Genomic DNA, 23,229 nt, shown 5'->3' on the forward strand with positions numbered 1-23,229 from the left:
TTAATATTGTAGTAAATAACTTAGACATACAACTAACTAGAGTTATTCCCCTATAATTATTTACAACTTTGGGGTCACATTTTTTAAATACCGGTACAATAATACCCTCTGTCCATTTGTCTGGGAAAAAACCAGACTCTAAAATAGCATTAAACACATCACAAAGATGTGAACACAATACGTCTATAGATTCAATAAAATACTCGTTTAAAAGACAGTCTTAACCTGCAGCTTTGTTTGACTTAAGCGACTTTACAGCCTTCTGTATTTCTTCACATGTAATGGGGACATTCAATTCTTCATAACTACAGTCCGAAGAATTAAAATCATGTTCATTACAAAAAGCTTTACATTCATCATTTTGGGACTGAAATACATTGTTCGACAAATTTTCGAAATAATTTTTAAATTCATCTAAAGATATATCATCTTTTGTACCAGTATATTTATTTTTCTTAAAATGTTTCCAGAATTGCTTGGGATTACAAAACCGTAATCGTTCAATTTCAGAGTATTTCATTTTAATATAAGCTTTCTTTTTTCTACGAATTAGATCTTTATATTCCTTTTTACATCGACAAAAATATTGCCTACTGGCTAAATTTTTACAACTATTAAAAGCACTCAATGCATCTAAGTATGTATTTTTTAATAATCTACAATCAGCATCAAACCAGTCTGCATCACTTACAGAGTAACTATCTGCAAAAGTAACACGCTTTTTACTTATATAAGTTTTGGAAAAAGTGGATCTTTTAGGCTCGCTAAAAGATACAAACCGTTGACGCTAACATATACAAAATTTCTATAGGGGTACATGGAGAAATTCTACATTTATTGACATTTGGGGAATAACACAAACAGTATTTGTTCAGTTAAGTTCAGACTCTAAGAAAGCCTTCGTCATAAAATAATCTTTATTCTAATATGCTTGTCTCTGTTAAAACACTCTTACACTAGAATGACGTCACGTTGACGTGCGGTGACGTCAAAGGTTTTGATGCGAGAAAGAAAGAGCGCTTCTATATTTCATCTACTGTTTTAGATGAAGGGCATATTAGAATCGACATGATTTATAGCAAAACCCTGTTTTAACACTACTTATACTTTTGGGCGGTAATACGTCGTACAATTATTTCACTCGTGCTGCGCCGTCGTAAAATTATTACACCCAACGTATAGCCGCCCATCGTGCAGTAGTGTTAAAAAAAAACTCTTTTGCTTTAAATTATTTCTTAAATATATGGTCATAATAAATTGTTATTGCTACTATTTGTTTAGATACATGTATTCACAAACATACACAATAATTCCACTGCCAAAACCGAGGTTTACCAAACATGTTTTAGTGATATTTCGGCAAGTCAACAACAAGTCCAATAAAGCACTTTATTAGATGTGTATTTGCAATTTCAAAATAATTGCAACATGATCTTGGACGTCAATATGTTTTAATATAGACCTTTTAATGTCATTTTGATATGTTTCGGGAAGTAAAAATGTTTTATCCTCTATGCAAGTGCAGATGCGTATGTTATAAAACAGTACATGCATCCGATCGAAAAATATACGCACTTGTCTCTTCGCAGAATATTATTACGCTCCGAATCTGTGCAATATTTCCAACACAGAACTCCTGCATTTCTCTCGAACATAAAATACTTTTCATGTGACAGTACCGTATTGGGTTTAAAGTTACATTCCGTAAACCATATTACGTAAGTAAATAATGGTAATGTGATATCTTGTTTACTTTTAAACTGAACAATAAATAGCATACCGTCACTTCAGCGCAGGAAGAGGAAGACTTCTCTTCCTGCCTTCTTGAGATAACGGTATTTTTGGGACATGTCCACTTAGATATATGTTATGCAGCTGCAACACCAAATTGGCAAAATGGATTTATTTTTGCACATTTTATTCACAATTCAATGTCTGGCTTTCAAACAATCTTTAGGTTTGGACGATTCACCTGATTCAGATAATCGGGCAGTGCTACCAAACGGCCATCCAAACAGATGTCTAAAGACTTTAAAGGACACAAATGCTGATGTGCAACGACTAGAAACACTTCCAGGAATGGGATGGGATAATTTACGTAACATGCAGATGGACATGGTCTTTCGGCATGAGTATACCCAGTGCAAAACTTCAGAAGATGGCATGTTTCTCATACCGGATGGGGTGACAGCTCTTCCAACCAAGTTTAGCCGGGTTGTGACAAACATGAATGAATATGAAAATTGGAATAATTTTACAAGCATAGACTCACACTCAATCAATTCAGAAATAGGACTGTTTGGCCACTTAAGTCAAATTGGTGGCAAATTTTCATCTGAATATGAAACTACGAAGAAAGTGCAATACCAACAGAAGACAGCTTTGTATCGGAACCAGGTAAATTGATTTTATATTACACTTAAGAAACTAAATCTCTTTTTAAAATGCTTGCATCTCATTTAATACACATGTACATATCATAGATGACATACATGCATCTATACCCAGTTCATTTCAATTGCAAATGAAATCAGTGCATTTCGTGTACATTTTGCAATGGTGATTTCACAACTGCTGTATCGTTGGGTTCGAGCATTCAGACATTTACAAATTTAAGAAAAGTATTTGGAAAGTTGAAAATTACTTTTCTTAAATGGCATTTTTTTTTTCTATTTCTCTAACAACATCTTACAGAGAAGGAAAACCATTAAAAATACAGCGACTATACACTGCGAAATATACTTTATTATTAGAAATGACTTAATGTTTACAATGACTCATTATGACAAGCGGTTTTGGGTCATTTTGCTGCGCAATTTGTTGTAAGTGCAGATGACACGATTCTATTCTTAGAGCTCTATATAGGATATGAGTAAAACCATTTTTAGATACTATTCGAAGATTTAATATATATAGCCGTCAGCAAAAGGAACCTCCTGTCATTAACGATTGGATGACCAACGATTTTTCTCAATGGGCAGTCGCAACAAAACTGTTTCTATCGTATTTATCACCAACATTTTGTTTTCTTAAGCCCGCCAAGACATCGCTTAGCATACGCAGTATCTAGTGTTGTTTAGTAAACCTGTCGGCTGAAGATATTCAGCAAAGTCGGAAAGAAGAATATAACCATCGCACAGTTATATCTTTCTGAAACGGTTTGTTCAAAAGATGTCAAGACCACGTGTTTATTTGGTAATAGACCTGAAATAGAACACATAAGCAAAAGATCAATCATATGATAATATGTTGCAGTCAAACAAGGAACAAGAAGAAATACTGTCGGCGAAGGAAATATATCAGATATTGGTGATGATACTAACCTTTCAACTGCTAGAAAATTTGAAAACCGACAATGAATATGTTGCAGGCTTGGTTTGATCGAGACGATGAAGGAAGTCTAATGAGAAAACAAATAACCGACATTTCTTTCATATAAACAAAATATTCACTCCCTTCATTTGACAACCTGGAAGCGAAAAAGTACGATCGCGTTATATGAGGAAAAAATTCAAGAATTTCTCAGACAATCGTACAGCGTTCCGCTTACAGCTTGAGTCAAAAACTATACAGACCAAAGATAACCTTCCGACAAAGCCATTCAATCTAATCTGCCTTATCTCAGAAATAAAAGCTGAAAAAGAGTACGTCCAACTTTCATATCGATTACCTCGAGAAACGGGATCCTCCAACACAAAAACAGAATTTTTAGATGGCAGACATCTTCCGAAATCAGCACGTTCTGAGCCTGACAGAATCTATTAATGATCGACAAGAGCAATTATCGAAGAATTTAATCCACAACAAAAGAAATAAGACTGTCATTGCGACAGTCATATAGTGATTAAAACAATGACACTGTGTAAAAAAGACATACAAAGATCTTTACTATAGATACAATGAAGTAGAAAAAATATTATACATGTATATCGTTGTTCAGCACTTGGTGTGAATAATGCGAATTGAATGAATTATGTAAATAAAACGTAAGCTGTCATATTTTGTAGTTCTTATATCTAATTACTATCATTTCCTTTCCTCTTCTACTTCACATGAACTACTCCTGCATTATTTTATTACGAGCGGACATCTTGGCTAGTAAGTTGGTTTACGGAAGGTCGGTGGGCCTACCCAGTTGCCCGCTCGAGATAAAATAATGCACGGAGGTGAACATCCACCATCAAACTTTGAAAGTCGCCGTATGATCTATACTTGTGTCGGTGTTACATAAACCCCATACCAAAACAAAAATAGTTCGTAAGAGCGATTGAATGATCGATAGGTGATTTTGACACGTATCTGTTGTCGATGGTACTACATACAAACTCGAGGATTGTAAAACACGTTTCTGTTCTGTTCATATGTATTTAGAATTAGGGTCAAGCAGATAGGCAGTTGCCGGGACAGAAAGTATCTGTAAACCCACTGTATACTGCTGCTCTGGTCCTTTCATACTTCTTGCATCTTGATAATGAAAATAGCCCTAAGTCTGATAGTTACCCACGAGCGCTTGATCATGGTAATATAGAGATAAAAAGCAATCTTAACGGGTCAGAAAATATTATTTTGTTTTGTTTTAGATACACTTGTTATGAATTAGTTGCATGGTTTTGTTAGTTAGGTTAAAGTGAAAGTTGCAGAGCTCGGACTCTCATGCGCATTAAAATATAGTTGTTTTTTGATTTACTGACAGAACATTTTCTATAACGATGTCACACCGCACGTGACATTTGCGAATCAGGTGTGAGGGGGTGGGGGAGGTAATTATTTTAAATAACAGGAACTAAACAGAAAACTATCTGATTTTACCTTATATATTTTGTTAGTTTCTACTGTAATTAATAAAACACAATTTATTAAAATTTTCTGTCACTTTTGATTGTTTTTTGCCTTGATTAGAATGTACTAAAGTATATGCCAGCAAATCAAAAAAGCAGTTTAATCTGACATAAACAGATAGAGATAAAGAATGAAAATCATATTTCGTGTTACCGCTTAAACTATCCCTTTTCAAGTTTAAGAAATTTATAACAAAATACGCCAGGTCATGTCTGTGCATGCATATATTCTAGTAGTTTTAAACTGAATATAAAGAATGATTCGTCATATAGTATTATCATATGTCTAAATTATGTTTCATTTAAATTGCTTTAACACTTAATCGGGTAATTGACTGCGAATGCAAGCCACTTTCACATTGCTAGATGAAATCCATCTTCCTTAAGTTTCACTTGAACATAGATTGTAACTTTTAACTTCCTTTGTTGTAAAATGTAAAACCATATTAGATTTTATAATTTCCGTGGTATAATGCAATAATCTTTGTTCTTTTATAGTACTGAGCCTTTTCTCCGTAAGTAAAAAAACACAACAATTTGTCTACTTTAACCAAAGTTAAAAGGCTATTTCTCTTTAATATCTCTTAATGCAAAATATTATTATATACCTCGCCTTAGATTTGAATGTACGGTGTTCGGTTAAAAAAAAAAAAACATAATGATATACGAATTGCACTCTGTTGTCGGATGTAAAGAAGGTGGTTTCTAAATGAAAATTTAACACGACTTCCATATAATGAACACTAATTATGTAGATATGATAAAATCCTTAGACATATTGCCATATCTAATTTGTTACGAAGGTTTTGCTGATTCATATAGTACATAAGAATTCAAATATTCAACATTTCTTAACTAGATGTTATCTCACCTATGAACAATCCTCTTTACCCGCATTTCCACTACTTTCATCACCGACATTGAATGGCTGTAAATAACTCAATATTATGTTGAACTGCATTAGATGATTTGATTTTAGTTACTGAATGTGCGGTGGGGATGCAATGAGACATTTTAGAAGATATGTCGTTCAGTTGTAATAAATGTCTAAATGCAAGATCAAATGTTTTCTATGCTGGATCTTTTTACATAAAAAATAGATAATATTAATATTAAGATCAATAACATAGCAAATACATAGAGACTCGAATGCATTTATCTCACACAGAAGTGTGTATTGACCATAAAATATTATATTTTTTTTAAATATTGTATAACATTTATGAAAAACGACATGGCTGTTCGGTTCGTATCATACATTGTTTTATACACTTGGTATCATGTTTGTATCAAGAGCACTACTCAAAACATTTAGAATTATTTATCGTAATATTACCTTTAATATTCTCTTTTTGTCAGTGAGATTTAACTTTATTACTCGTATATAATGTGAACACATACACCGTAGCCAGTAGCCACCTAAGATGCCCCAAAAGCCGGACTAATTCATCGCACGGCGTCAGGATCAAATGTTAATTAGGCATAATTATTAAAAGGTGAAAACGGGCAGTCTATGGACTGCTTCGGAGGATTATTGGACATGAAGAGTAGATGAAACCTATACATTTTGGAGTCATTCCGCCAAAGTTCAAGGTCACAAGGGCCAGAACATTGAAATCGTTTCCGATCAGAAACTTGAGAACCGTTTGACTTAGAACCTTCAAACTTCATAGAATGATAGGTCTTACAGAGTAGAAAAGTTTTTACGTTTTCGGGGTCACTCCGTCAAAGGTCAAGGTCGCAGGGACCATCCGTCAATCACATTTCATTTTCGATCAATAACTGGCAAAACATTTTAACTTCATAGGGTGATATGGCTTACAGAGTCAGTGACCAATGTTATTTTTGGGTTGCTAGATCAAAGGTCAAGGTCTCAGAGGCATGAACATGGAAAACAGTTTCTGTTGGAAATGTAAAGTAGATGACTACTATTAATTTTTGGATCACTTAATTAAAGGTCAAGGTCTCAGGTACCAAAATATGGAATACTGTTTCTGATAAAAAGTTGAGAACCATTTGACCCAGAACCTTCAAACTTCATAGGACGATAGGACATACAGAGTAGATGAATCTTGTGTCTTTGGGGTCACTTGAGTAAAGGTCAAGATCACAGGGGCCTGAACATAGAACACTCCTTCCCATCAATAATTTGAGAACGACTTCGCTTAGAATGTTGAAACTTCATAGAATTATTGGAAATGCAGAGCAGATGACCACTCTTGATTTTGGGATCATTCGACCAAAGTTCAAGATCACAGGGAGCATACCATGAAACACTGTTTCCAATCCATAGCTTGCGAACCACTTCTGTAATCACTTACACATAAGTTTTAAAAATGAGTGCATCAAAGAGCAGTTTGCATCTAATGTTCTTTTGTTGGTTACTGCACAATTTAAACAGTAGGCCAAGAATGTTGAATCTTCGTGGGATCATTGTACATGCTAAATAGATGATCCCTATGGCAGCCAAACATAAGTTTCTCTTTGACTTTCGCGCCTGTCCTCTATTGACTTGTTGCCTATTACTATTATGCGTTGAGGGATACATGCGCTTTTCTACCAAAGCATCTTCTAGATTACTTTGCAATGTTAAGATGTATGTAAGAAAGGTTTATTGTCCATAGTTACATTTATTAAAAGTGTTTGTAATAATATGATGCTTTTTATTTGATTATACCTAATGTAACTTTTCATGGACCAAATTAGGCTTAATTTTGAATACAAGATTACTTTCAAGGTGTGATAACTGTTTTGCATATCACCCGTGGGGTAAGGTGGTAAAGACGCTTATTATTATCCGACATAAATGTCTTTTCGATGAATGGTAAACAGCAGTATACTAATTTGCCGTATGTTCTAAATACAATTAACAATCTTCTGAGAGCTGTAACACATAGTCATGCACATTTAAAAAAGGTTATTAGCATTCTGTTCTAAACTGACCTGTAAAACACACAAAAAACGCCGAAAAAGTAGGGGTGACACTTGTATGTGACATGTTTTTTTCTGACAGGTCACCACTATGAATATCTTCCAAACACTGCTAAAATATGGGTAAACCCATTTGTAATAAATTGTTTACATTTTCATATATGCAACAAATCCCCTAAAAATGTTACCAATATGTCATATATAGATCAACAATGAAATAAAAACAGGAACTGGTTTACATAAAACTTGAAAATGCCCCCCCCCCCCTTTAATTAAGAAAGTATATTCATACTCTATAAACGACTGTACTCCCCCGCTTCCTCTTGCGAGTGATCAAATCAATAAACAGACACGCGGAAGGTAAGACATCGTCTTGAACTTAATTATTTTGTTTTACACTGTATGTGTATTAAAGTTTAATGATAGGTCTAACATAATAATTATGTATATATGGTGATATAATAGATGAAACTGACAGGTAAAGTTGATAGAATTCTGCCAAAACGTTGACTGATCACACTCATTGCATGAAAATTCACTTGGCCAAGTCACGAATAACATGTTAAATTGATTTGTAATCGAATAATCCATAATGTTTTATGAAATAAGTATGCATACTCCATAAATATATGTAAAAAGGATGTTTCATATCTGTTGCGATTTTTAATGATTTTTTTATCTAGTCGGTGAAAAACATTCACTTATATGCCGACTTGCCAATTTTGATATTTGATCTGAACACGTATTTGCGAGTGACACTGTATTCCATCTTTCGACTACAGTGGGCAATTTATGTCCTTTAAAGACGTAAATGAAATAAAAATGCATACAAAATTGTCTCTATTGATCAGTCGTCATGTATATATATCATTTCATGACGAATCCCTCGTGCTTTGCTCGTTGGTTTTACAAACATATCCTTAGGACGGCCTGCACATATTTATGCAATCTCGCCAGGCATATGTATGTTTTTGACAACACAGAAAATGACGTCACTCGACCTTCAGCTATTTCCGGAAGTAAATAAAATGAAAGTAGAAATGCTGAACTTGAAAACGAAAGCCGCATTTTGATTCGTAGATAGTCAGGGGTCACGCGCAGGGTTCACCCCGTCTAAATGTTTGCGTTGCGCCTGGACGTTTTTTTTTTTTTTTTTCTGCTATTGGGGAGCCAATGTTCAGCACTTTATTACGAATTGAAATTACCTGGGCTTTAGTACAGCATGTCATCTTTTAATCTATGAAAAAATATTTCAGCTCTGGATAAACAGAAATCCCACAGGGGTCCGTAACGGAACAAGGTTACATTGATAATTTTGAAACTTCACCAAATCGCTCAAAATGTCATTTTTGATGTTGTCTGAGAGTGTCAGTATATGCCTCAGATGTAAGATATAACCGTATTTGAGAGCTGCAGACCCAGACATTTCAGAAATATTTTCAAAATAAGTTTCATTTAATAAATGTTGTTTCTACGGAAGCGTGAAAGGGCCATCAGACGCTAATACGTTTTAGTACGTTAAGGCTGCGGAAAGGATAATTACACAGATTTCCTAAAATGCATTTTAGTTTAGCCATTTTTGTCTCAAACGTCAGTTTTCGTACAGACGTGTTAAAAAATGTCGAAAAAGCACTGATTTTTAGATAAAAAATGATTTCTCTAATATACAGATTTCCTAAAATGCATTTTAGTTTAGCCATTTTTGTCTCAAACGTCAGTTTTCGTACAGACGTGTTAAAAATGTCGAAAAAGCACTGATTTTTAGATAAAAAAATGATTTCTCTAATATACTATCACAAAATACAAAATGAAACAGTGGAATTGACATGTAGGTCATTCTTCAAGCAAGAAAATATGTATTTTTAAGCCGACAATGTACAATTTATGGACACAATCAGTGATCAATCTAGTCTTTTGCTATAAATAAATGTTCATCTTCGAATAAAATATTAAAATACATACCTTCAAAGCAAATCAATCACTTTACAGCTGAAAGTTTATTGTTTTGATCACTTGCAAGAGAAGAGGGTGAGTACAGTCGTTTATAGGGTGTGATATTGTTTAAGCTGAGAAACTAAACAGTACCAAAAAACGACATATCGAAAGAAAACAGACTAATTGATTATACCGGGAGGCTTTTTACGGCCGCCACGGAACAAACAAAACTGCTGTGGGAATAAAATAGAAAAAGTGGAAACTCTATAGGTCCCTCAACGCGACAAATTGCTTGAGCCTGTTTATAGACGGAAGTGGAAATGTATGCTACCGTTCCTTCCCATTTTTCAAGGTTTTATATAATTTTCAGTAAGGCGTGTCACTGAGGTGTGAGCCGATTTTCAAGAGATATGAATGGATCATACATGAATATAGGCTTTGAAAAATACATCCTATACAGTAAAAATGTAACTTTTAAATTTCTTTTTACAACGTTTGCAGCAAATTGCAATGTAATGTCCTTTTCCTATCAAAACCTGACCAAAATAGCCAATTTATGTTGTTGTTAAGGATATGGTATGCATTAGTAAAATAAATTTGCTATATGTTCTGTATAAAATTAATAATTTTCTGAGGGCTTTTACATATAGCCCGGCATTTTGATTGTGTGCAAAATACAAAGCTTTCCATAGTTTATAAAATAGGTAATCTTGTTGTAATAATGTTATAGTAATATGAAGATTTCTAGGTAGATCTTTAAAAAAGTTTTATGTATGCCACAATAGCAGCTGATTTTTTCAGCTCAAAATGGAAAGAATAAAAATACAATTTTAATGTATATTCCATATTGTCTGTGTATTTCTCTTTTGTTATTGTTGATAGTTGCTGGTTTGTTTTCTGTTACTTTTATTTACTTGTTTTGTTTTTGTTGCTGGTGTTGGATTTAACGTCGCACCGACACATGATAGGTCATATGGCGACTTTCCAGCTTTAATGGTGGAGGAAGACCCCAGGTGCCCCTCCGTGCATTATTTCATCACGAGCGGGCACCTGGGTAGAACCACTTAACAAGAAATTGTTACCCTTTGGCGTATCAATGTATAATAAAGTATTGACTCTACGTTTTTCATAAGTGAAAAGGTATTTTGAAGTAAGATAGCAATTTGGAATGTCAAACGGACTGAATAAAATAAACTTTAAACGAATGTTGCAATATCGCAACGATAGCAGAAAATATGCAACAGTCTCTCACGTACAGTGTTACAAAGTCTCAGCAATATACGGGTGCTGTACAAAAAAGTGTATACATGAATATACATGTATTGCATTTCAGTGTTTACATTTTATGTTTTAAAGCGGTTAGGGAATCTGAAATAAAAACATTTAAAGGCTGTTATAATTGGAAGAACAACAGTTTTGTTATCTAAATATATTATTTCAAAATTCGTTGAAGGTAGTACCATTATTATGTCACAAAATGTAAGGCTTCGAATGTCAAATCATCTGTGCTGTGTCGGATGTAGTATAAGAAGGTATGGTTCGGTTTTTAAAACGTGCAAAATGAAGCTTTTTATCGCATTCTTCTTATCAAAAACTGCCACAGTCTTAGACACCAAACCTCATATTGTTGCTAGCAGAATGGCTGTTGCATACTATATATGTTACATATTCGAGGTACCCAAAGAAAATTTGTAATACAATTGTATCTCTTTTCATACCCCAAATTTGTAACATGTGGAATGTCAAAACTACATGAATTTTCAAGTGTGTGAATAATTTATATTCACAATATGTCGTACTCTACTGGCGCATATCTTTTTCAAACTTAAATTCATAAAAAGCCCATACCATTACTTGGATCTCTAAAATTTTTGCAGTTTTTTACATTTCTATCTTTTCTATTTTTCTAATTGCACTTCATGAAAACTCAAATCTCTGATTTCTCGATAAACTTTATCTTTTTCATCTTTTTTCATTTCGTGAATTATGCATGTATGGGAATTCCTGCATAAATCTCTGAAACAATTTTTCACGTTACTACATACCTTTCCCCAATCCCCGTTAACTTTTTAAATCTCGTCCATGTACTGAGAGTAATGCCGTTACGGTATTCTCTTGATATTTTAACATTTTATCAAGTTTTTCATCTTTCTTTAAACTGCAATTCATGTAAGGTTAAGCATTTATTAGCCCACCATCATCAGATGGTGGACTATTCAAATCACTCTGTGTCCGTGGTCCGTCGTCCTTCCGTCCGTTAACAATTTCTCGTTATCGCATCTCCTCAGAAACTACTGGGGAATTTTAACCAAACTTTGTCAGACTGATGTATTGATACCCTAGTTGTGTCCCTCTGAAAATCAGACTAGTTCAACAGGTTTTGAGTAGTTATGGCCCTTTGTTTATTTTTATAATTTACATAGATTATATAGGGAAAAGTTTTGAAAATCTTCTTGTCCAAAACCACAGGGCCTAGGGCTTTGATATTTGGTATGTAGTATTATCTATTGGTCCTCTACCAAGATTTTTTAAATATTTTCCCTAGGGTCAAATTTGGCCCCGCCCCGGAGGTCACATGGTTTATATAGACTTATATACGGAAAAACTTTGAAAAATCTCTTTTCCAAAAGCGTAGGGCCTAGGGCTTTGATATTTTGTATGTGATATCATCTAGTGGTTCTCTACAAAGATTGTTCATATTAATCACGCAGGGTCAAATATGGCCCCTCCCCGGGGGTCACATGGTTTACATAGAGTTATATAGGCAAAAGCTTTGAAAATCTCTTGTCCAAACAACAAAGCCTAGGGCTTTGATATTTGTAAAGTTGCATCATCTTGTGGTTCTCTAAAGAGTTTGTTCAAGTTATCTCCCTAGGGTCAAATAAAGCCCCGACCCAGGGGTCAAATGGTTCATATAGACTTATATAGGGAAATCTTAAAATCTCCTTGTCCATAACCTACAACATTCAAATTTGGACAACATGTATAGTTTTGAGTGGCAAGATGAAACTTACATGAGTTGTCCTGATCTTGACCTAGTGACCTACTTTCACATTTCTGTAGCTACAGGCTTCAAGTTTAGACCACATGCATAGGATTGTATAGCGAAACAAACTTTGACCTTTAGATTGACCTAGTGACCTACTTTCACATTTTGGAAGGTACAGGTTTCAAATTTTGACCACATGCAGAGTTTTATGTTTCGAAAAAAAAAGTCGACCTTAATTTTGACCTAGTGACCTACACTCACATTTCTTAAGCTACAGCCTTCAAATTTGGACCACACGCATAGTTTTGTGTACCAAAATGAACTTTGACCTTAAGATTGACCTAGTGACCTACTCTCACATTTCAGTAGCTACAGGCTTCATTTATACCACATGCATAGGATTGTGTACCGAAACAAACTTTGACCTAGTGACCTACTTTCACATTTCTCAAGGTACATGCTTCAAATTTGGACCACATGCATAGTTTTGTGTACCGAAATGAAATTTGATCTTGATTTGTTCTTATGACATACTTTCACGTTTCTCAAGGTACAGGCTTCAAATCTGGACCACTTGCATAGTTTTGTGTACCGAAATAAACTTTGACTTTAAGATTGACCTAGTGACCTACGTTCACATTTCTCAAACTAAAGCCTCAGCTTTCAAATGTGGATCACATGCTTGGAACACATGCACAGTGTTGTGTACGGAAATGACATTTGACCTTGAGCTAGTCAATAAGTTTTGAAATTTGGAACACTCAAAAATGGCTTATTGGTGGGCGCCAAGATCACTCTGTGATCTCTTGTTTCATATTGTCATAATTTTGCTCTTTAAGACGATCCATGTTTTAACAATGAATTGTTCGCCAGCAGTTATGAGTTGACTTTAATTTGTGATGCTTGTGGTATTTTGCGATGTTTGTTTTTTTAATCCCCCTTTTATTGAAAGCTGCAATTTATCAAAACTTATGAATTTATTTAAATCCCGCATTGTTTCGCAATTTTACTACCTTTTTTGAACAAATTTCTACTAACTATTTGATCCGCAACATTTTTGACAGGATTTGTGTAATTTTACTAAAAAAATTTTTACGGTTGAACAGAAATATATGTTTAATTCTATTCAGTGCGCACATATAAGTTCTCACGTAAGCCCTCCTTGGCTAAAAAAGGCACTTTTATTTACTTTTTTGAGCCCAAGCAAAATTTTTATTTCATTTACCAGTTACTAATATGAATTTTCAGAAAATCTACTTCTTAGTTGACAAATAGGGCGGAATCACCAAATTTTCAAGGTGGCCGCCAATATGGCCGCCATATTTTTTTTATTTTCCGTTGTTTTTGATAAAGGAAGCCTTTCTTTATTATAGGTAATGAATATTATCATTAGAATGGTTTTATGCATAGAAAACAGCATTTTCTAAGAGGATAATGTTGCTGACTTCGACATCTCTGTGCCACGATAATACATGTTGGGATCAAAAACCTATATAACAGCGTTGAACAGAATCTGAACTTTAAGCATAAGTTTTTTTCAATCATGTTTAGACTTGTTGGTATCTTTCACTCAAATGTCAATAAAATGTTTAGCCACAATACCCCCATAAGAGTTTGTGACACTTGTCTGTGTTTTCATTTAGAGTTAGCAACGTCATCGGTTAGAGTGTGGAGCATGCGTTTAGATAGGTATAGAGTGTTATAAATTTAGAGAAAGCAGTTGCAGAAAATTATTTTTGAATTTATAATATGCATTGTATTTCATTTATCATTGACTGTTTTTTTTTTTTTTTTTTTTTTTTTTTTTTTGAAAACGTATAATATATTTTTTTTTTCTGGAAAACATCAAAATGCAAAATGTTTTTAGAATATTGTGTTTTGATTAATTTATATGTTTACTTTCAGAATCTGAATACAATTTTAAGCAAGGACACAAATAAATGTTACCAGTATATATGTGCTTTATCTTAGCCCGCCCACACAGAGCGATACAGTACGCTATTGTCTTTGAGATGTTGTCACACGTTAAAAATTTTGGAAATCAAGACAGATGATGAAAATGACCAACAGATTTTTAAGATAATTGGTATTTAAACTTTGAAAAAATGCAGCGTAAAATATAGCAAATACAATCAGAAGCTCATATTCTGGACTGTTTGCCATGGATTGTAAGTTATCATTAACATTTTAGGTGTTCTTTGCGTAGGTTACTTCCCTTGAATATTAACTTTGGAGGAAATAAATTTTTATATACCTCTAACTAGGTTTCAGCCTAAGCTAGTGCATTTAAATATTAAAAACACATAAAATATGTTTCAGCTACGCCTTTCACGGTACAAAAGTAATATCGACAGAGGGTCAAAGCTGAGTGCTTCGTTTGATAGCAGAATTCGGAGGATCGCTGTACATATCATGTCAAACCGTACACGACTTGCAAACTATGAAAGTCAACTTCTTGTACGACGTTATGGCTCTCATGTGCTCTCCACTGTTGAAATTGGGGGAGCCTTTGTGCAGGTAAAATTGCATTTTACTCGCAAGTATTTGTTCTTCATTTCTAACTTGCCGTATGAACGTTTAAATCGCTTATATGATCTTAACTAACTGTCCTGCATAGTTCTTTACGGACTTGATTTAAAACCAAAATGGACAGATTATATAAAAAGGTTAGTTAGCTTTCTGTAACTGTGAGACATACAGTTCGTTAAACAAATTCCATATTGTATATCTCACATATCTGGAAAGGGACACAAAAAGACGTTTTGTTGATGTTGTTGTCTTTTTAAGACATTAGCGATAAAGGCGATTGAACAATCTTTTTACAGACTGACCAACTTAAAACGGAGTTTAACAGTATAAACTATAAAAGAAAACAGTCAATTATCGCATCTGCTGGTTTCAAATTTCTCAACTTCTTTGGTTTTAACATCAGCGCTGAATATTCAAGAAAATCAATGACATCTGAAGATGATTTCGACGAGTATACGAGCTACAGAATGTCTTCGGAAATCGTAACACTTGGAGGGAAAATTACCAAGTATTTTTTCTTACATAATCATAGTTGCTGCTATATTCGTCCATCAAAAACTTACTGTTTAATTGTTGACATATTTTCACTCTTTTTTGTACTTTTTAAATTTCTATGCACCAACAATATAGATGTACAAGATTCTATAATGACTAAATGGGATTTCTAACACAACACATTTTAAAGACAATTTTACGATGTTTACACATTGACTTTTCCCCGTGCTGAGTCGAGTCGCCTTAAAAGGTAACTCATTCCGTTGTATAACTGAATGTGACTACAAAATATACACTTTTCTACGTTATGAATATTAAGTTAGCATTTTACATGTTTTATACTTTGTCCACCATTGCTCTTCATTGTATAAAATGCTTTATTGCAGGGCGAATGAAGAACTTCTTGGAACTTGGCTTGATTCTTTGGAGAACAATCTAGTAGCTATTGACAGATTTGGGGAACCGTTGTTCTTTTATGTCCGGGAAGAATATTTTCCAGATATTCCAGAATTTGTAATTTATCAAGTTCGTCATCAGGTACAGCAAGCAGTTAACAGCTATTATAAGTACAATGCTTATATGGGCTGCATGAAACCTAGTGCGCCAAATTTCAGTTTCCAAGCAAACTTGGCGGATAAAACCTGTCAATCTCCAAAGGTAAGGTATGGGTTTGGTGGTGTTTACCAAACATGTACGTCGTATTCAAGCGGACTTACTGACTTGTGTCCCGAATTTAATCAATTCAATCCTCTTACTGGCGGATACAGTTGTCCGGATAATTACAAACCGGTTCTTATAAAAGAAGGCGGTAAACGTACCCAAAGATATGTGGCTGAACAATATACATGTAGTGGATGGTTTTCTTCGGACACCTGTACAAGATATAGAATTGAATATTCTGCCGCCAGTTATGCAGCTTATTGGTGTGCTGCAAAGGAGTCCGAAGGGTCTGTGAAAGGTTTTCTGTTTGGAGGGTTGTTTACATCTAGCCTTGTAAATCTATTCACACAAACGAATAACTGTCCACCGCATTTTTATCCGTTGAAAATACTTGAAGATCTCTCTATATGCGTCTCTTCTGACATCGAACTCGCCTCAGTAAATGCTTTGCCCTTTGCAGGACTATTTTCTTGTGTATCTGGAAATCCTTTTATGAAAGCAAGTCATCCAACTAATACTGATGAATATCCGCGCGGATGTCCAGAGGGCTATTCTCAACATCTAGCTTACGTTTACGAAGGCTGTGAAATAGATTTCTGTATTGAGGCTGGATCACTGTCAACCAAAACCTTGCCAAGAATTAAAAGACCTCCGTATATTCCAAAGCCCCTGGATTTGCAAAATGGTACTGGAAACGGGACTATTATATTTAACAGTGATGGTTCTGTATGGAAAATGATTTTGGATGGCTATTCAAACACTACAAGAAATACAGCTGGTGCAAATGTAAAAGCTCTTTCTAACAATACCAGCCTAATCAACGGCACTATTGACGCGTTTGATAAAGATGAAGCTGACCTTCAAAACAAGGAAGACTCATCATTACCCGGAGGCACCGCAGCTATGATTGCAATAACTGTGATATTGCTGGCTCTATTTGTAGCTTTCCTTCTGTATCGGTATAGAAAAGGACGTTCATTGTGGTCACATGGACCGGGGACATATAAGGAATCAGGGTTTAGACAGTTTGAGAATTAAATAAATTCAGTCATGTAAATAAACTGACCTATTTGAATAGAAACAGAAGTGATTTTGTAGCCTTTAATAAGCCTGATAGTACTTAACCCTTACCCTGCTAAATTTCTGTATTGAATTTGTCCATCTTTCAATGTGAACAGTACCATTAACTGTTAAAAGGCATGCTTACAAAAATACTAGTGAATGGCGAATAGTGCAGATCTTGATCAGACTACACTGGTCGCAAAGGCAGAATCATTCGTGTCCAGCATGATAAGTGAATTCTGTTTGTGTCTGTAGACATATATTACAGCGTTAATATTTTGTCCGTACAGTTGCATATAAAATATACTGTACCATTCTGTTTTATACCTGAATGTTCTGTATGTAGTTGGATCAAAACTATGATAATGTAATAAAACCAACTTTGGACTCGCCATGAAAAAAAATCTGCAAAATTTCTAATGTATCTAAATGAGCTGATTAAACAAAACACACTGATGGGAAGCAAGAAAACATATAGGAAAACAAAACTTTAGGTATCTGCTATGAATGAATAGTTATTTTTGTTGAATAATAGTAGCTACCAGGATTAACCTTGTGTGATGATTGGGAGAAAATGTTCAACAACATTTGCGAAATTAGCATCATAAGGGGAGTACTGCAAAGCATATATGGCAACTGACAATAGGTGTCCTTTCATGTTGTTTTCAGTGTTGTTTATTACTACAAAAAATTTTACGTTGCAGTAACTGACAAAATGACCAAAATTTATAATGTTAAGATACATATACATTAAGTAGCTCCGGTATTACCGAAGAATTAATGTACTATTTGTATTTGAAACATACATTTTCATAACGTTTCATAACTAGTAATTAAAACTGATATTAACAAAACGGTGTTACGCAGAAATTGGACTGTCATCAAGGAACAAATAAATAAACAAATCTTTCAATAAAGAATTCGCAGTTAGTAGCGATTTTATTTATTTATTTATTTTTGTAATTCTTTACTTGAAATAAACATTATCATATTGAAGACAGTCTCATTTCAAGAGAGTAACTCTTTGTAAATACTTAACCTAGTTCTTTAACATGTATGTAGTTCACCCATACACGAGAAGCATTCTTTCCTGAAATCATTTATGACGGGAGACACAAAAGAAACTTTAAGAAAAGACTACTGAGAGTTGTTGGTTCGGCTTCCGTCACCGACGATAGTTCACCGCATCAACAAGTAAAAATAGTCAGTTTCCGTGGAAGATTAGAGCCAGTCGCACTTTTTAAGTATGTGTTGGGGTGGGGGGCTACAACTGAATTCATTTTCTGCAGATCGACAATTGTCCTAAGGTCATTTCATAGTGTTTAATCTACCATTTTGCGAATTGTATAAGTATATACTAATCAATATATCTGTTTGTATCAAGAAAACAAAAATCCTGATACAAATTTGGTGGATTAGAGTGTTTGAATAAACGATAGCATTGCTTATTTAGGACATGCGTCTAGAGTTATAACTTAACAGTACTTATTTTTCATAGAAAATATGTACACATTCCATTATATCGATGTTTTGACTAAGAAATGAATCGCCAGTATTGGGTATACCAGTATAAAGAAATATGAGAGGACGCCATTGCTGTCTAACATTGATATTTTTTCATGTTATTCATTCGTTTTAAGAATATTTAGGTTCATTCGTTCATTATATAAAATGGATAATGTAATATATGGAACCGATTCGTCTTTATATGGAACCAACTTTTCATTATATGATAGCAAACCATTATTTTATAGATTTGATTTTAATTTATATGAATTCAACATGTAATATACTCAACCATTCTGTCTTTATATGGAACCAACTTTTCATTATATGATAGCAAACCATTATTTTATAGATTTGATTTTAATTTATATGAATTCAACATGTAATATACTCAACCATTCTGTCTTTATATGGAACTAACTTTTCATTATATGATAGCAAACCATTATTTTATAGATTTGATTTTAATTTTTAGGAATTCAACATGTAATATAATTATAGAACCATTCTGTCCTTATATGGAACCAACTTTTCATTATATGATAGCAAATCATTTTTTCATAGATTTGATTTTAGTTCATGTGAATTCAACATGTTATATACTCAACCACTCTGTCTTTATATGGAAACAACTTTTCATTATATGGTAGCAAACCATTATTTCATAGATTTGATTTTAATTCATGTGAATTCAACATGTAATATACTCAACCATTCAGTCTTTATATGGAACCAACTTTTCATTGTATGATAGCAAACTATTATTTCATAGATTTGATTTTAATTTATGTGAATTCAGTCTTTATATGGAACCAACATTTCATTATATGATAGCAAACCATTATTTCATAGATTTGATTTTAATTCATGTGAATTCAACATGTAATATACTCAACCATTCTGTCTTTATATGGAACCAACATTTCATTATATGATAGCAAACTATTATTTCATAGATTGATTTTAATTGATGTGAATTCAACATGTAATATATAGAACCATTTTGTCTTTATATGGAACCAACTTTTCATTATATGATAGCAGACCATTATTGTAGAGATTTGATGTCCCTGTATGCATTCAAATTGTAATATTTCGAACCATTCTGTCTTCATATGGAACCAGCTTTTCATTATATGACGGCACACCATTATTTTATAGATTGGATTTCCCTTTATATGCATTCAAAATGTAATATATAGAATCATTTGTCTTGAATATATAATTGGTTTTTGATTAATAGTTGTAGCGCATTCACAAAGTGGGAAAAAAAACAGCTTCATTTTAGTAATTTCCACAACTGTTATGATGGATTTAAATTTCTGAAATCTTGATGTTAAATCTGTTCATGAAAGTTATTAAAATGATTCAGGCAGATACTGTTACTTGTTTTGTTTTCGTCTGATAGCTCGCATGACCCTGTCATAGGATCGCCTTATGTCCGCCCATTGTCCGTCCGTTTTTCATTCAAAGAACGTCTGCTAAACCACTGGGAATAAATTGTAATATTACTGTAATAGTTTCAGCCCAATTTCTCGGAAAGCATTGGCTTGAATTAAATGAAACTTTCATACCAAGAGCTGTGCATATTGTCTGGGACTTATCGGATGAAGGTCAAGGTCACAGCTTGTTATGCTTCAGATTGAAATGAAACATGCCACATTCAGTTGACTAAGCAGTGCTGAGATACGTACTTTTCAAAAGCAGTTTCTTACTACAAGTATGTGATATCATATTGTGGACCTGTCCAAGATCATTTCAAATAATTTCTTTATAGGGTCAAAATTTGCACCTTCCAGGTGCAACTCTAAGATAGACTTACATAAAGACGGCCTGCTTGATTTAATTGATTGTAGGGATAATACACGTTTTTTTGTGTATAAACGTCTGCAGAAGCCCGAAGGATTGTTTGTGACCGAGACCTATTCTTGCATAAAAATATATTTCACGACGATTTATGTATTGTTTTTATATGTGATGACTTGACGATTCCGGTACATTTTTATTTACCATTCCAGTTGTTCTTGGAAACGGTAAACATGTTTTAAATATCCATATCCAGGGCCCGGAAATAAACAATACTATCAAAAGCACATCCTGAAGGTTTTTAAGCGATTTTTTTATCTATCATTATTACAAACATAAAATTACCAATAACTGTTCATATTATTTCACAATTTGGTGGACTCGATCACAATTTCAAGAATATTAACTTTACATTCGAATTATATGGAGTACGGACACGAAGTTGAAGTACGGATGAGTACGAACGTACTGTCAAGTTTCCAAGCTGTTTATATAAATTCTTTGAGAAATTAGATAAAATCATATTGACTGATACTTACCAAAATCATAAATATGATACCTAAAAACAAAGAATCGCACAGGTAAACACGCGATTCTTTAATATTCACGGTTGTCTACAAAATCTGAATTGACGCAGAGTTCTAAAAGGGGAGTAAACAAGGGAAGAAACGAGTACGAACAATATTGGGAGCAGCGCATTTGGCGTTAGTTACTGATACAGTAAAACATTCTATGGTTTAGATTGCATCTTTAATGCTTCAAGAAGAGGTTTTTGTGGAAGAAAAAGACGCAGATACCAGATGTCAATCTGCGCAGAATTACATATACGTCCCTGGGAAAGCATTTCAAAAATAAAAATCGGGTATTAACAGCACGTGAATTGCCTTGTTTGCACACGATTTTTCTCCCGTTAATACATGGGCGGATTCAGTGAAAAAAGTAGTTTTTATGCAAGAATGTTCCCAAATGCACCAAGTCACTTCTCCATCTTTTCCCAGCTGAGCAATCTTCATTCGGATAAAATTTCATTTATGTGTGTTAATGTTTGATATTTTTTGTCTAAGGCCCACAGCCATTTCCATAAACTGAAATTCTAAATAAAAATTGGAAATGGCTTGACCTAGAATTGTTTTGTTTTGTCACTTTACCTCTAAACTGCATAGGAGTTTTGCCAGTTGCCTGATAGAATGTTAACAGTGAAGGTTATTAGTACATGGAAAAAGCTAGTTACCTCCCACAGACCATCGCTGGAGAGGGCTTTATATGCGTTTTACAGAGAGTTTATATGAATTGTACATATTACTCTCTGGAAGAAACTTCTTTTATTTTGCTTGGTTGAGTTATATTTCTCAAAAACAAATATCAACAATATTTATCAAATGCTAAAAAGAGTGATTTTTATTGTTCATTTTTATTGATTAACATGTTAAAATGTCGCGCAACAAACAACCTAGTATGCGCGACCTAGCTTTTTTTGTGAACACAGAGGCCTCTTTGACAGAGTGGTTAAATTCACAGACTTCGAATCACTTGCTCCTCGTGCAGAATTCTGCATGTAAGGAAGCCTTCAAGCTGGCTGTCGGAATGTTGATGGTTCTATCATAGAGCCCGCCTGTGATGAAATATCACCCAGAGGAACACCTGGGGTATAACCCAACAAGATATTATCATGCGCATGGTATTACATCTTTCTGAGGAAGAGGGGTATGTTGATTAACTCATTGTCTATCTATCTGTCTTGTTCTTGGTCAAAGGACAAAGTCACAGCGACCTCAAACCTGAAAATGGTTTCTGCTTAATAACTTTAGAACGTTTGGAGCTAAAGTTGTCAAACTTCATCAAATAATTTAATGTTCCTTGGAAATGTAACATTTTGGGCGTCACTAGGTCAAAGGTTACTTTGAGCCTGTCAATGGTTGTCGCTCTTTAACTTGAATATCCTAGATGGCGATCTGAATTTGTTAGATGGCGATGATGATGATGATAATGATGATGGTACCGACCACGAGGACGACAAAACCGTAAATGCAGAGCCCAAAACTAATTTTATTATGAAAAAAATGTTTTATAAACATGCAACCAGTGTGAAGTTATGCATTAAGAAAGATGAATAAAAACAACAAAAAAAAAGAAGAAAAAAGAAAAAAAAAAGAAAAAAAAAAGAAAAAAAAAACCAACGATGAAACAAATTTGCGGACTTTTCATTTAGTTAAACAAATAAACAGGTGATAACGTTTTCGGGTACTTATTTGTTAAAACACTTCAAATGTATATGAATGATGACTTTAAATAAATCAAGCAAAGAAAAAAACTCCTAAGAAATAATAAGCTAACATAAAAAAATATTTACATTGGCGTATTTTAAACAGAACAGTACGGTCATAAACTTCTTAAATTCATTTTTAAGTATTTTAATTTACCTGCTGAAGTTAAAGTAATTCATCATTTTTTTTTCTGACTGAGGGAAGGAAATACCTC

The 23,229-nt window shown here is 33.9% G+C and overlaps 2 protein-coding genes across 2 annotated transcripts in view; both read left to right on the forward strand.

The window, feature by feature from the left end:
• Positions 1–23,229, forward strand: part of LOC123523913 (uncharacterized) — a 356,017-nt gene that overhangs the window by 122,743 nt on the left and 210,045 nt on the right. The gene's annotated exons all lie outside the window — the stretch shown is intronic.
• On the forward strand, positions 1,776–20,322 carry LOC123523748 (macrophage-expressed gene 1 protein-like). The gene is made up of 4 exons (XM_053539423.1): positions 1,776–2,397; positions 15,013–15,210; positions 15,519–15,730; positions 16,104–20,322. Exons 1-4 carry the CDS (start codon positions 1,870–1,872, stop codon positions 17,413–17,415), a joined length of 2,250 nt encoding a protein of 749 aa, XP_053395398.1. The 5' UTR covers positions 1,776–1,869; the 3' UTR covers positions 17,416–20,322.

This window comes from Mercenaria mercenaria, chromosome 3, assembly GCF_021730395.1.
Source record: "Mercenaria mercenaria strain notata chromosome 3, MADL_Memer_1, whole genome shotgun sequence".
NCBI lineage: Eukaryota > Metazoa > Mollusca > Bivalvia > Venerida > Veneridae > Mercenaria > Mercenaria mercenaria.

Coding starts and splice junctions, on each gene's coding strand:
- LOC123523748 (XM_053539423.1), top strand. CDS start 1,870: ATGCAGCTGCAACACCAAATTGGCAAAATGGATTTATTTTTGCACATT. Junction 2,398..15,012: donor CAGCTTTGTATCGGAACCAG/GTAAATTGATTT, acceptor AATATGTTTCAG/CTACGCCTTTCACGGTACAA. Junction 15,731..16,103: donor CTTGGAGGGAAAATTACCAA/GTATTTTTTCTT, acceptor GCTTTATTGCAG/GGCGAATGAAGAACTTCTTG.